Here is a 14788-nt window from a genome sequence, read left to right as displayed (position 1 = left end):
CATTTTAGGAGCCCAGGAAAATGTTTTAATTTCTTTTAAAATAAGAAGGAAAAAAATTACAGGAGTCAAAGATTATGTAAGTTATTAAATACATTTCTCCAAGCTAAGGATTTTGTTTCTTTGAAGAGCTTTTGGGACATATAAGCTATATAGCTGTGCATTTGGTTGTCTACTTTTACTTCAAAGCATGAACCTTTTCCAGTCAGTATAGATAGTCCTCTTTCTTTTTATAAACACTTGTGCCATAGTCTTAGAAGTTCTGTCTAGGCTAATACTGATTAGGGTTGATGCTTTAATTTTTAAAGACATTCTCAGTTTTACACCTTAGCTTCCTTATCCCTAACCCAGAATTCAATAAATGTCTGTCTATCTGGTGTGCCCCATGAGAAAGGTGGTACACAGGTGCTCCAAAGAACACCCACTATCTGTGTTTCTGATAAATTCTGACCACTATTCATTCAACATTTATCAAGCAATTATGTACCAAGCACTGAGCAAAGTGCTTAGCATAAAAGGAGTTTCCTGGGTAGTTCTGTACCAAAATAATGGATGACTATTATAATTCTCCCCAAAACTAAAAGAGAAACCTGACAAAAGTTTATATTTCCTATTAGAATACCAAGTTATTAACCATTTTATAGTTCCTTTATTTAAGATAGTGGCAACTATAAAAAGACCAATATCCAATCCCATTGTGTGTTAAGAATGACCCTAGCATCAACAATGACCTTGACAGTAAAATAAGTGAAGACTAGGACCAAGTTTTATTCATTACTAAAATCTACTAGTATTCACCACTTCACCATACATAGAAGATATGCTTCCAGTTATTATTCCTGGAAAATAAATTATCCCAAACTTAGTGACATTCTAAAAATTACTTTGTTATGTTCACAGATTCTGTGGGTACTGTGGAGCTATCTTGGGTCTGCTTCATGACCACTTGGTCCTCAACTTGGAGGTATTAAGAATGTCAGAAGGAGACTCAGTGGCTGGGGCTGAAGTCACCCACATGTGTGGTGCTTGATACCTGTTTTCAGGTTGATAGCTAGAAAGGTAGGAGTCAGCTAGGGACTTCACTTATCTCTTCAAGGATCTTCTTGGAGTTCCCTTAAGCACATTTGTTGAATTCTAAGTGCTCCAAAGAGAACTAGGTAGAAGTCTTATGATTTGACCTCGGAAGTCACACAGTGTTACCTCTACTATAGTTATACCCACCTGATCAGTTTCAAGAAAAGGAATCTTAGACTTCCACCACCCAGTGGGAGATGTGTCACCATCATATTATAAAAAACATGTTGAGGGCCTCCCTGGTGGCGCAGCGGTTGAGCGCTGGGTTGCAAAGCTGCCCGCGGCCTCAGCGGCGCCGGTTCGATCCCCGGCTGCTCCCCGGCCACCGAAGGAGGGTCCCACATGGCGCGCAGACCTCTCCTGCCGCCCGCTGCTCCCCTCAGCAGTGTACTTCGGTCCTTCTGCCTGCTCTGCTCCCCGCTCTGGCTCTGGTGAATTCTCTCACCCTCCCGCGCTTCTGACTGTACCCAGTGCATGTATGAACAAGCAAAAACAAACAAATAAGTAAATAAATAAAAAACATGCCTCTATAAAAAAAAATTTAAAAAAAAAAAAAAACATGTTGAGTGGAAGATAATGTTGCACTAATCATTAGGAAATAAAATCTGCCACAAGCATGAAGTAAACAATCAACAAATGACTAAACAATATCAGCAATGGATGTCAGTGCTTCTTTCAAATATTTGAGTTCTCTCGAGAATACAACATGATTGCACTTTTGCACTCATTTGAGGTTAGTCTAGCCCTGTGAGGATCAACTGTAAATACTTTGGTCAATGAAATGTGGATGGAAATGACTTTGCAACTTAATTGCAGGAAGTATTTACAGTTGATCCTCATGATTGAGGAATTGTGTATTTGCAAATTCACTTACTTGGAAAATATATTTGTAACTCCAAATCAATACTGCACTTTCTCTATGACTGATAGTCATGCACATGTGCAGAACAGCAAAACATTTTAGACAGGGACACACATGTTCCCACCTGAGAGATGTAACAGGATAAAGTGCTGCCTTTTAGTCTCAACTCTCCTATTGTAAATGTGATCTTTTCACAGTCTGGTTAATGCCACGTTGTTTGCATTTTTGTGCTTTCTGTTGGTGATTCATTGTGTAAAATGGCCCCCTAGCATAGTGCTGAAGTGCTTCCAAGTGTGTCTAAATGTAAGAAGGTAATTAGGCTTTTTGTGAAGAAAATATGTGTATTAGATAAACTCATTTAGGCATGAGTTATGGTGCTGCTGGTTCAATGTTAATGAATCAACAACAGATATTAAATAAGTTATCTTTGTACAATAACACACATTAAACACGTTATATATTAATTGATGAAAATGTGACCAGAGGCTCATAGGAATTTACTTCTGTATTGCCTCTAGAAGTAATGGTTCGGTATTCAGTAACTCAATGTTCAAGGTTACTTTATAGAACAGAACTACCTGGAATCCCCTGCTGTGGAGAACATAGAGGCACTTGCTGATATAAAGGTACCAGCCTGTACCATCACATGGGCTAGAAAGCTTAAATAATCTTCATAGTATCACATAAACATTGATTAAATGTGAACTAATAGAAAAATTTTACCATACTTCATCCACAAGAAAACTGGATTATTTGGACATATGGGTATTAAACTTGAAGCCTTTAAATTTCAATTAATTTTATTAAATTTGTTCTAACTGAAATCCTATTATTTTGAAATATAATTATCTTTACTTCTATTCTTTATCATGACTAATTATCACCATGTAAATATAGATAATTCAGCTCAGTCACCTGCTGTTATCTTCATTAAATTCTATATATTTTTTAAGGATTTATTTTTTATTTATACAAGAACTGGGGTACAGGCCAGAGGCATGGGAGAGTGAGAGAATTCACCAGAGACAGAGCAGGGAGCAGAACAGGCAGATAACCAAAAACACTGCTGAGGGGAGTAGCGGGTGGACAGGAGAGATCTTCCACGCCACGTGGGAATCTCCCTGGCCAGTCGGGAATTGAACCCATGCTACAGAGGCTGCAGACAGCTTCACAGCACTATGCTCAACCCACTGCGCCACTGGGGAGGCCCCCTAAATGGTATATTACACACTCTATAAAATGAATGTCTCCAAATTTAGCATCACTTTCTACAAATAAAAACTTCCCCTCCAAGGCATTACAACTGTAAAGATAGCTGCAAATGAAAAGAACAACAATATAAATTACTTCCTTGTTTTTTTTAAAACCTTCAATACAGTAAAATTATATTCTCAACTTTGCAAATTCATGCAAACAACATATCACACCTGTTACATAAGTTAAAATAAACAGGCTATTTTAAAAATAAAACAAAAAGACTTTTTAACCTTCACTAAATAATTCAGACCTAGCTCTGCATAACAATAGATTTGATATAATTTGATGTAAGCACTAGAAAGTGTCATGTTCCTGCCACTGCATGCTTATTTGGAAGGGAAGGGCTGGGAAAGAAGGGACATCAATTGCTTTAAAAGCACTAGGCCCATAAAATGGAAAATTATTCAGCAATAAAAAGTGATGAGGTACCAATATATGCTACAAGATGGATGACTCTTGAAAACATTCCACTAAGTCAAAGAAGCCAGTCACAAAAGATCACGATTCCATTTATATGGGATGTCCAGAATAGGCAAGCCACAGAGATAGAAAGCAGATTAGCTATTGCTAACTAACTGGGAGGTAGGTGAAGATTGGAGGTGACTGTTAAGTTCTGTGGTGTTTCTTTTTGGAGTGATGGAATGTTCTGGAATTAAATAGTGGCGTTGATTATACAACATAGCATATATACTAAAAACTACTAGCATATACTTTCAAATGTGAATTTTATGTTATGTGAATTGTATCTCTAAAAACAAATTTAGAGCAGTAGGCTTACCCAATAGGATGGTTATAATCAAAAAGTCAGATAGATAAAAACAAGGGGTGGCGAGGATGTGGAGAAATAGAGTGTTCATAACCTGATGAGAAAAATGTCAAAATGGTGAAGTCACCGTCAAAAAGCGCCTGGCAGCTTCTCACAAAGTTGAACACAGAGTCACCACTTGACCCAGCAAATCTACTCCTAGGTACTTACCCAGGACAAGAAAATGAAGGTTTGCATGAACATTAGATGAAGGTTTACAGGAGCATTAATGACAACAGTCAAAAGTCTGAAAAAACACAAATGTCCATCAACAGATGAATGGGCAGTTTCTCCAGTGAAATATTTTTAAGCCATAGAAAGAATGAAGATGGAGAGATGTCACAACACAGAGAAACTTGAAGACATTTTGTTAAGCGAAAGAAACTAATTATAAAGGATCACACATTACATCCTATATATAGTCTACAGGTTTGTGTCCCCCCCAAATTCACATGTTGAAAACCTAATAACCAATATGATGGTATTAGGAAGTAGGGCTTTTGGGAGGTGATCAGGTTATGAGAGTAGAGTTCTGAATGGGATTAGCGCCCTTACAAAAGAGATCAGAGAAAAGTCCCTGGGAATTGGGTCCTCATCTGACTTAGCGGACACCCTGCTCTCAGTCTTCCAGAACTGTGAGAAATAAATTTTTATTCATAAAGCTGCCTAGTTTGTGGAATTTTGTTATGGCACCTCCACGATAAGAAGACACTGTTTGATTCCATCTACACGAAGTGTCCAGAACAGGCAAACCTAGAGACAGAACGCAGCTTATTAGTTGCTTGAAGCTGGGGGGCTAGGGAATTGGGGAAGGATGCTTAAAGGGTATGGGGCTTCTTTGGGGGAGGGGGTGATGTGATGACAAAGTTCTAAGGTAGCTTGGGGTGATAGTTGCACAACTGAGACTATACCTGGAACACTGGACGGTATCCTTTACATTGGTGAGGTATATGGCATGTGAATTATAAATCTCAGCAAAAAAAAAAAAAAAAAAAAATCTAACCCCAAAAATTTAAGCATTAGGATCTGGCGGCTGTCCCTACCCTCTCTCCCAGGCCCACTGTGCCAGGCTTTTAGGTCTGGTGGGATGACTCAGAGGTTTCTGAGTCATTTCAGGGAAAGGTCGAGAGACCTGGATTGTTCAAGCCTGGCGAATCTTCAGGCGTGACTGCCATTTCTGTGCCTCCTCCCGGGACGGGGTCCGAAGGCTGTTTGGGACCTAGGCCACCTGCTAGATGTGAGCGGGGACCACTCGCCTCAGCGGGCGCCCCAGGTACAACCTGCACAGAGCACCAGGGTGAGGCCACACATGCCCGCCCTGCCTCCCACCCAAAGCAGGCTCACTCCGGCACCGCACCGAGAAGGGGAGGCCTGTCTGCAGCTCCCCAGAAGCAGGCCGGGCCAGTAGAACCAGTTCCCAGCCAGTGTGGGGCGGCCTCGGGAGAGGTTCCCGAATGGGGAACACCAGAACACCACTCCCGCCCCACCTTGGTTGCTTGGTCCTCCTCTGCTGTCCTACCCCTGCTCCCCTGGTGGACACCTTTGCTGGCCTATTAATTAAAAAACAAGGGTGGGGACCCCCAAAGAAAGTAGGATCCTGCAACTTTGCTTCCAGGTTCTGGCCCTCACCAGCGGAGGAGCCCCACCAGAGAGGAGGAGCCCCACCAGAGAGGTGCGGCCTGAGGGAGTTGCTGGGGGTGGGGGCCGAGCCCTTGGGATCTCAGCGCCCCCTCCCGGCCCAGGTCGGGCTGTGTCCAGCCTACGCGAGCGCCCCGCAGTGCGCAGAGGCGGATCGCGCGACTCGGGGCGAGCGGCTGGCGCGGGCAGCGCGGGGCGGGGACTGGGCACCTGGGCGGGCGCGCACTCGCCGCGGGACGGCCCCGAGCGGCCCCGGCGCGCCCGGCCAGGTGATTTCCCCGGAGCGTCGGCGCCATCCATGGCCGAGGTGCTCCAGCCAGACCCCGGGGCAGCCGGAGGCTCGGCGGCCCAAGGCGTGGAGACCCCAGACTGGAAGACCCCGGAGGACGCGGGTTCCCAGGTAGACGACCCCCCGGGAGCGGATGGTGCGGAACGGGGCGCCCGGGGCTGTGGACCCACTGATCGGCAGCGAAGGCGGGGGGTGCCGGGGATTTATATAAAAAGTAACTTTTCAATGGTCTGCGCCTCTAAACCCCATTCCTGGATAAACGGGAAAATTCGGTCTTTGAGCCGTCCCCCCAGGTACTGGGCATATCTCAGTTTCTTGGCGGCTGACAGCCAAAAATATAAAGGACTGACACGTATCCCGATCTCTGCGGTGGGACCCTCCAGACCCGGCGGGACAAACAGGTTCTTGTTAACTTGAACGAGCCGACACCGCCCCCTACACTGCCCCCCGAGCGCGCGGCCCGGCTGGAGGCGCCCCAGGACCCCAGGACCCCAGACGCGCGGGAGGCGCCTGACATCTATCTACCGGAGCGCAGACCTCGGCCGGGGCCCCAGGGGACCCTAGGGGACCCGCCATCAAGGCACCTGTTCTGATGTGTCTCACGTTCTGTCATCTTCGAATTGCTTCCCCAAGTTTTCTCTGTTCCATGTTAGCCCGACAGTTACGAGATCCGACACTATGGACCAGCCAAGTGGGTCAGCACCTGCGTTGAGTCCATGGACTGGGATTCAGCTCTCCAGACTGGCTTTACTAGGCTGAATGACTATATTCAAGGCAAAAACGAGAAAGGTGAAGGCAATTTCTCTTGTAAAAATTTATATTATATTATATTATATTATATTATATTATATTATATTATATTATATTATATTATATTATATTATATATAAAACTATTTATATATATAAATGTATTTATATATAATACATATTATATATATTTTTCATCCTTTAACTCTCAGGGACATCTTATAAATATATATATATATATATATATATATATGGCAGATTCAGGCCTCTGCCTTATTGAGTTTTAGCTTATTAAAGAAATAATCCTGTGGTGGAATAGAAAAAACCAAATCGCCAGTGTTTGAAGACAAGGGGTGCCCGCAGAACTGTTGGCAGCAGCTGGAGGAGTGTAGTACTCAGTAGTGGTTGTCTATTCTTGTCAGTGTTTCTGCTGGATGAACTGGGTGGCTGTGTGACTAGTGTTAAGTCCTTTCCATGGCTACTGCTTGGAGATAATTTAGGGACTGGCAGAGTAAGAGGCATTAGGAGGAAGGAAGGTACAAAGGACACAATATCCAACATCAGGACTTCTAGTGCTAGAGCTTGCCACTATTTATACTTTAATTGGTCACCTCAGTTTCTGAACTGTAAAAATAAAGGACTATGTGATCACTGATTTTTCCTTCTATCCCTAAAACAATGGAATTAACCAAAAAAATATTAGAACAGAAGGTGTTTAATGTGGGCAGTGGAGGAAAGAGTAATTTTGACCTTATTTTTTAAAGATGCTGATGATCTTAAATATTTATGCTAACAACATAAAGTAAATGAAGAAAGTCAGATCAAGAAATGATAGGTTACATTTTAAAATAGTTTAAGTACAGTAAATCTGTTTTCATGGTCTCCTTTGTGTGGATTTGTGTGTTTGTGTGTATCTCACATATACATTTATGCTACAGAGATGAAAATAAAGATGACAGCTCCAGTGACAAGCTACGTGGAGCCCGGCTCGGGTCCCTTCAGCGAGTCTACCATTACCATTTCCCTATATATCCCTTCTGAACAGCAATCTGATCCACCCAGGCCTTCAGAGTCAGATGTCTTCATTGAAGACAGAGCTGAAATGACTGTGTTTGTACGGTAAGTGGTAGATAATTAATAGCCCTGCTGCCTGCTAGTTTTACTTGCTTGCACTCACAGCTTAGCTCCTAGGCAATTTCAGAAGCTTTCCACCCTTCTGTGAAAACAGGTGTGATGCATTTTGTGGTATTTTCCTACTGGTTTAGTATTATATGTTACTAATAAGGGCTTGTTACAGGATATAATTGATTCATTTACTGAAGAGTCTGTTGCATGCCTTCCATAAATAAGACACAATACAAATTATCTCCCCTGCCCCCCAGCATAAGACTGCCCTTATCTGCCATCAAGTTGGACCTGAACAAAAATACTGTAAGACAGTGTGTGTGTGGGAACCCTTCTACCACTTCTAGGTTCTGATAACCCCAAACTCTTTCCTTTGTTCCCCAGTTCAAAGGATGATAGCTGCTTCCTGCAGTGTTTGCCTCTGTTGGCTCAGTGGTTCCTTTTGACTTTCTCTAACCTCTGATATCTAATCATTCTTTATATTACATTCCCTGTTGAAATTTTTTTTAAAAGTTCATGTTAATAGTCCTTATTACTCCCTTTCTCTCTCTCTCTCTCTCTCCTCACTACCAACCTGTTAAAAGAATCCACCTCTTTGTCTCTGCTCCTTCAATCCCCAGGTATTCCTTAAACCACCCCCATCAGTCCAGCCCCCTCAGTAGTGTCCTCACATTTCCCACGATGACAGTCTCTCCCGGGGTCCAGGCGTATCCAGGTGCTGACAGCCTGTGCTCTTGAGACTTTTTTTCATCCTTTAACTCTCAGGATGTCACTTTCATTTGTCTCCTGCTTCTCTCCCTCCCCTGACTCATCCATTCCCAACCCCAGGAGTCACTGGTGGTCACTGTTATTGACCTTTCTGTCCCAGCAGAATTGCTCTGGGCCATTCAATCACAGTGCTTCAGTGACCTGTCCAAAGACACCCAAACTGAGTGTCTGCTGCCCTGATTTTCTCTCTCATCGAACATTTCCATGTGTGTGGGGGAGGCAGGATGGATACTGGCAAGGTGGTGTGAGAGCAAACTCTCTAAAAGAGCTCAAAAAATGAACCGCTACCTAATTTCCAGGATATCTTTGATGTTATGGTGCGTGGCTCAGTGAATGACCCTATGAACCTGACAGCCTTCCCAGCAGTGACCTTGTGGTCATCGTTAGCACATTCTTCCCTAACAGCTGGCCCCAGACCTGGCCCACTATCCTAGAAATGACCTGTGATGCTGTTCCCTTCTCTCCATTCTCATGACTCCCCCGGGTCCTCTTCTCCTAGGAGCCATATGGAAGTCATCTTTGTATACTCGGGGTGTGCACCATGCCTGACACTCATCAGCTCCTTGGGTATTTATTGATCTCAGGTCTTCACTCTTCCGCCTCAGTAGCCCCCCAGCTCTTCTGTCTGCCCTCCAGTCTCTTCCTGTCCTCCTCCACACTGGAACTGAAAGTCTTTCTTACAACATCAGCAGCAAAACCCCTAACCAGTTCCTCCATTTAAAGGTCTTTTGGTTTCCTCTTGCTTCAGGGTGACGTTGCAGTTGAGCTTGTTCACGCTGTACATGATCCCTTTCAGAATGGGCCAAACCCTGTGTCCTGGACTGGTCACTGAGCACCCACGTTCCTCCACATCTCTTTACACATCGGGGAAGTTGCTCGGATTTTCCAAGGCAAAAGCTCCTCATCTATAACATGTGTACGATCACAGTACCTCCCTAACATATAGGGTTGTCATGAAGATCAAATGGGCTAATTTACATAAAACACATAGACTATGAACATGTTACTACGAGTGACAGCTCCCACTGTCTTCTCTGCCTAAGAACTTTCTTTTTTTATGTATTTTTTTACATTTTTAATTTTTGCACAATGTATGCAGTTTCATCTGGGTCAGAGTCCCCATACAATCCCTCCCTGCCACCCTGTAGTGTGTCTCTGGTATATAGTTGCTTGTTGATTTTGATTTTTACTTTATTATAGTCTTTTTCCTGGTCCCTTATTTTGGTTTTCTAAATTCCTGCTATGAGTGAGACCATCCAGTATTTTTTTCTTTCTGGCTTATTTCGCTGAGAATGATCCCTTCTAGCTGCATCCATGGTGCTGCATATTGCATGAGCTTATCTTTTTGATTGCTGAGTAATATTCCATGGTATATATGTACCACATCTTCTTGATACAGTCATCTATTTTTGGGCATTTGGATCGTTTCCATAGCTTAGCTATTGTAAATAGTGCTGCTATAAACATAGGGTTGCAGGAGCCCTTTTGAATTAATGTTTCTGTGTCCTGTGGGTAAATACCTTTCCTAAGAACTTTCATCCTGCAGGACTTAGACTAGACAGCATTTCATCAGTGATGCCTGCCTCAGTTTCTCCAGTCTCACATGCTGTCCTTGTGTTATTCTAAAATGTAGGAACCTATTGATAGACTGTAACTTTCTCAAGAAAGAAGGAACATATTACCATATTCTTTAGCATCTAACAAGGCAGATAGATCGGAGGAGGCTCAATATGTTCATGGCCTCTATAAAGCTATAGACAGACCATGTGTGTTCAGAAGTCAGAAGATGATTTCTTTTTTTAAAAAAAGATTAATTTATTTATGCATACAAGAGCTGGGGTACAGGCCAGAGATGCAGGGGGTGTGAGGATTCACCAGAGACAGAGTGAGGAACAGAACAGGCAGACTGACTGAAATACACTGCTGAGGGGAGCAGCGGGCGAGTCAAGAGAGGTCTGCTGTGCCATGTGGGTATCTCTCTGGCCGGCCTGGGGATTGAACTTGTGCTGCAGTGGCTGTGGATTGTTTCACAGTGTGGTGCTTAACCCCTTGCGCAACCAGGAGGCCCCAGAGGATGATTTCTAATTTGGGGACTTCGACTTCAAGGAAGATTTGATTTGAAGGAAGAAGTAGGATTTGAAAACAAATTCCCTTTAGGCAGGCCGTACAAAGGATGGGCTATTCATTTAGGAATACAGTTCAGACAGAGGGTTCAGAATTATTTTCAGTCAATATGAAGAAAAATATAGAACAACTTAATTTATCTTCAGTGTTTTGTTTATATACATGTGCAAGTTCGATTCAACACTTGTTAAACAATGAGTTCAAAGTTACAGCATGTCAGGAATGATTCTAGATTTTGGGTAGACATTGTTGAATAAAACAGACAGTTTATACCCTTATGAGCTACCTGTTATCTGAAGAAAGGTAGGGTGGGTCTTTCCCACTGGCACACTGATGATAAAACACATGCCAAAGGAGGCATCATATTTTTGTTTCTCTCCATTTCCTGTCCTTACCCTTCAAAATAAAATGCTTTGTTTACATGGTAGCAGCTCAGCTAGGTCAGTGTGCTGTCCTGATTTAATCTGAGTATTTTTGTTGGTATACTTTAAAATTTATACTTAAACTTCCCCCTCCTATTTTTATTTAAATCTTTTTACTATCTTTTCTTCCTCACCCCATGGAAACTTCCTGATTTGTTCTTTTCTATTGTCTATTTTCCATCAATCTGCCTATATTCTTACCCAGGTCTGATCAAGTAACTTTGCTACTCAATCGCTTTTGGAATAATCCCAAAGGCCTTAGGATGATATATTTTGTTCTAACTCTTGCTCAACTCTGATCTCATTTTATGCCTCATGGTGAAAATGCTTTGCATTTTTCCACTTCTGTTTCTTCTTTTACCTCTTCACTTTCTCTGTCCAAGAAAATCAACCTCCATTCCAAACCCAGCTCAGATGATATCCCTTAGCCCTGACTTAACCATGTCCCCAGTGTTCCTATTCCAATTTGATCCTGTGTCTTAAAATCTCAGGCTCTATAGAGAGCTGCCAAAATATTCATCTCTTCCATAAGACTATAAATTCACAGGGGTCAGAATTATATCATATTCATCTGTAATACAGTGCCTACCCTGTCCCCAAGGAGAGGAAAAAAAGGGAAAATGTTGAGAGAAAATGGAGAGTCTGAAGGGTGGTTCTGGTGTGGTTGTCTGACCATGAGCATAAGCAGGAGTTTGTCAGAAATGCAAATTCTTAGGTCCCATTGCAGATTTTCTGAATCTTAAATTTTAGCAAGATCCCCAGGCGACTCATTACACATTAATGTTTGCGAAGCACAGAGTTGAAGCAGGAGATGATGTAAATTCCAAATCCGCCAGCCAACAGATGAGTCAGCTGCGTCCTCTGGTGTCTCCTCTATGTGCTGAGGTCACACTAGTCTGGAGAGCAGAGGAAGGGGTGGGGCAGGTTCTGCTGAGAGGGAAGAGCCTCCCAGCAGCACTCACCCAACATACTTGCTAGCAACTCCTGCTTTTCTTTTCAGACAGGCACTGGCATCAGATTGAAATAATTTATGATTATTTGCTTTCTCCTTTGTAGGTCTTTTGATGGATTCTCTAGTGCCCAAAAGAATCAAGAACAACTTTTGACATTAGCAAGTATTTTGAGGGAAGAAGGAAAAATTTTTGATGAGAAGGTTTACTACACTGCAGGCTACAACAGTCCTTTCAAATTGCTTAATAGAAACAATGAAGTGTGGTTGATTCAGAAGAATGAACCCTCCAAAGAAAATGAATGAGAAAATAAAAGGAAGTTCCATTGCCAGAGGCGAAACTTCTGTTGAATAGAGACATCACACTACCTATAGTGAAATGTGTGTCTAGTGTCTGCCTGAGAGCACTAGGAATTATGCTTATTTGCAATGTGTGTTTTTAATGCTTGAAGATTTATCTAGATACGCAGGGGACAGTATTCTACAAGCAGGCAAACTGGTCATTGGGCTGGTGGTCTTTCTGAGGCTACAGGAAAATGTCATTACTTACTACTTGTTCACTGTGTTACAGTCATCTTGGATTTGTGTCAGGTGACTATCACTCCCTCCAGATATTATCAGTAAAAAATGTATCCTGTGTGGAACTGCGAGGCTGTCAGGCTTGGAGACATGAAGTCCAACAAATAATAAAAATCAAATGGTCTTTTGTGGATGCCACATTAAGTCTCTGTTGAGTCCTCTCCGCCATCTACACACTGTCCCTGAGAAAATGCTTACAACACTGCAACGCATTGCTAATGTTTTGTGACAAGGAAAAAAAATTATGACACGGGCCTCCCCGGTGGCGCAGTGGTTGAGCACTGGGTTTAGAAGCTGCCCGCAGCCTCTGTGGCGCCGATTCAATCCCCAGCTGCTCCCCAGCCACCAGAGGCGGGTCCCACATGGCGCGCAGACCTCTCCTGCCCCTGCTGCTCCCCTCAGCAGTGTACTTCGGTCCTTCTGCCTGCTCTGCTCCCCGCTCTGGCTCTGGTGAATTCTCTCACCCTCCTGCACTTCTGACTGTACCCAGTGCTTGTATAAATAAATAAATAAATCTAAAAAAAAATTATGATGCTAGGAACTTCCTATCCTACTTGGATATTCAAGGCATTATTTTACTGAAGAAATGTATTGACATGTAATTTAAAAATTCACTTGAATTTTTAAAGTATTTCACGTAGTATTTCTAGAGGTCACATAAAAATGATTTTTCCTCCCAAAACTGGGTTGCCACAGAGTCAAGGAGGTTGAGATCCTTGCCTAACTGTGCTGCAAAATGCTTGTCCTGGTGAAGTTAGAGTCACATTCAGATACCTGGAAGCTCATGGAAAGGAAGGGAATGACCTTCCCTGTGAGCTCTGGGAGGCTGGTGGTGGTAGGAGTGAAGGAGAACAGCAGGTTGGAGCTCAGTAATTTCCCAAGAATTAAAACTGTCCACAGTGACAGTACAGCTGACCTGGAACAACACAGGTTTTAACTGTGCAGGTCTGATTACATGTGAATTTTTTTTCCAATAAATTATTTTCTCTTTATTTATTTATTTATTTATTTATTTTTAAGATTTATTTTTATTTATTTATACAAGCACTGGGTACAGTCAGAAGCGCGGGAGGGTGAGAGAATTCACCAGAGCCAGAGGGGAGAGCAGAGCAGGCAGACTGACGAAGTACACTGACTGCTGAGGGGAGCAGCGGGCGGCAGGAGAGGTCTGCGCGCCATGTGGGACCCTCCTCCGGTGGCTGGGAAGCAGCCGGGGATCGAACCGGTGCTGCAGATTCCGCGGGCAGCATCGCAACCCAGCGCTCAACCGCTGCGCCACTAGGGAGGCCCTCTCATGATTTTCTTAATAACATTTTCTTTAGCTCACTTTATTGTAAGAATACTTTATATAAGACATAACATGAAATATGTGTTAGTTGCCTGTTATGGGTAAGACTTCTGGCCACCAGCAGACTACTAAGAGTAAAGTTTTGGGCATCAAAAGTTATAGGTGGGTTTCTGACTGCGTGGATTTGGCACCCCAACCCCTGAGTTGTTCAAAGTTCCACTGTACTTCCAGTTCCCGTCATTGTGTGTCTAAGCAGGTTCCACAGAACCACTTGTATAGGAGGTTTGAGTATCCAGTGGGTAAGAGGACGGGCAGATGATGCTTGAGGCCCTTTCAAACCCATTTTATAGTATCTCCTTTAAATGAATCTCCCGGAACGGGTGGGAGGCGAGGAGGGCCTAGCCCTGCCTATCCTAGATACAGTAGGTCCATCAACAGTCTCCAAGGCTGACGCTCAAAGATGGCCTCCGAGGTGCCCATGCTAAGTGCTTCGCTTGAATGACCACATGCACCCCTCAGAACAGCTCCGAGGGCTAACTTTATCCTCGCCACTGTGCAGAGGAGGACTTTGAGCCACACTGAGAGACATAAGGCAACTTGGCCCGGATGAGACAAACAGCAGAGGCTGATTTGAGTTCAGGCAATCTGGCCAGGGCCTGGAGACAACCACATACTCTCAGCAGATCGCTGCTTAGAGCGCCGCCTGCTCAGGCCATCAGAGGGCTAGCAGCGCTTGGAGGTGTTCCTTCTGCGTATCCTAGATGCAGACTCTACACGATTCTGATCTCTAAGACTGTAATTTTTTTCACACCTGTAATTTTTGATAGCAAACCAGCTAGACTTCTGGTCTTGAAATTATTAT

At 43.4% G+C, this 14788-nt stretch overlaps 1 protein-coding gene across 2 annotated transcripts; it reads left to right on the top strand.

The window, feature by feature from the left end:
* Window positions 1-5931: 5931 nt before the first annotated feature.
* Window positions 5932-12365, top strand: HEBP2 (heme binding protein 2; the record flags this gene model as incomplete). 2 transcript variants are annotated; one of them, XM_084228299.1, is made up of 4 exons in its annotated part: window positions 5932-6033; window positions 6576-6711; window positions 7610-7790; window positions 12167-12365. In XM_084228299.1, the coding sequence occupies 4 exons, from the start codon at window positions 5932-5934 to the stop codon at window positions 12363-12365; spliced, it is 618 nt and encodes a 205-aa protein (XP_084084425.1). The 2 variants fall into 2 exon arrangements, with proteins under 2 accessions (XP_084084425.1, XP_084084426.1); XM_084228300.1 differs by having other exon boundaries at window positions 7610-7672; window positions 12167-12216.
* Window positions 12366-14788: the final 2423 nt, after the last annotated feature.

Source organism: Talpa europaea (genome assembly GCF_964194135.1).
Source record: "Talpa europaea genome assembly, chromosome: 2".
NCBI lineage: Eukaryota > Metazoa > Chordata > Mammalia > Eulipotyphla > Talpidae > Talpa > Talpa europaea.
This window is presented reverse-complemented; position numbering and strand designations above follow the sequence as displayed.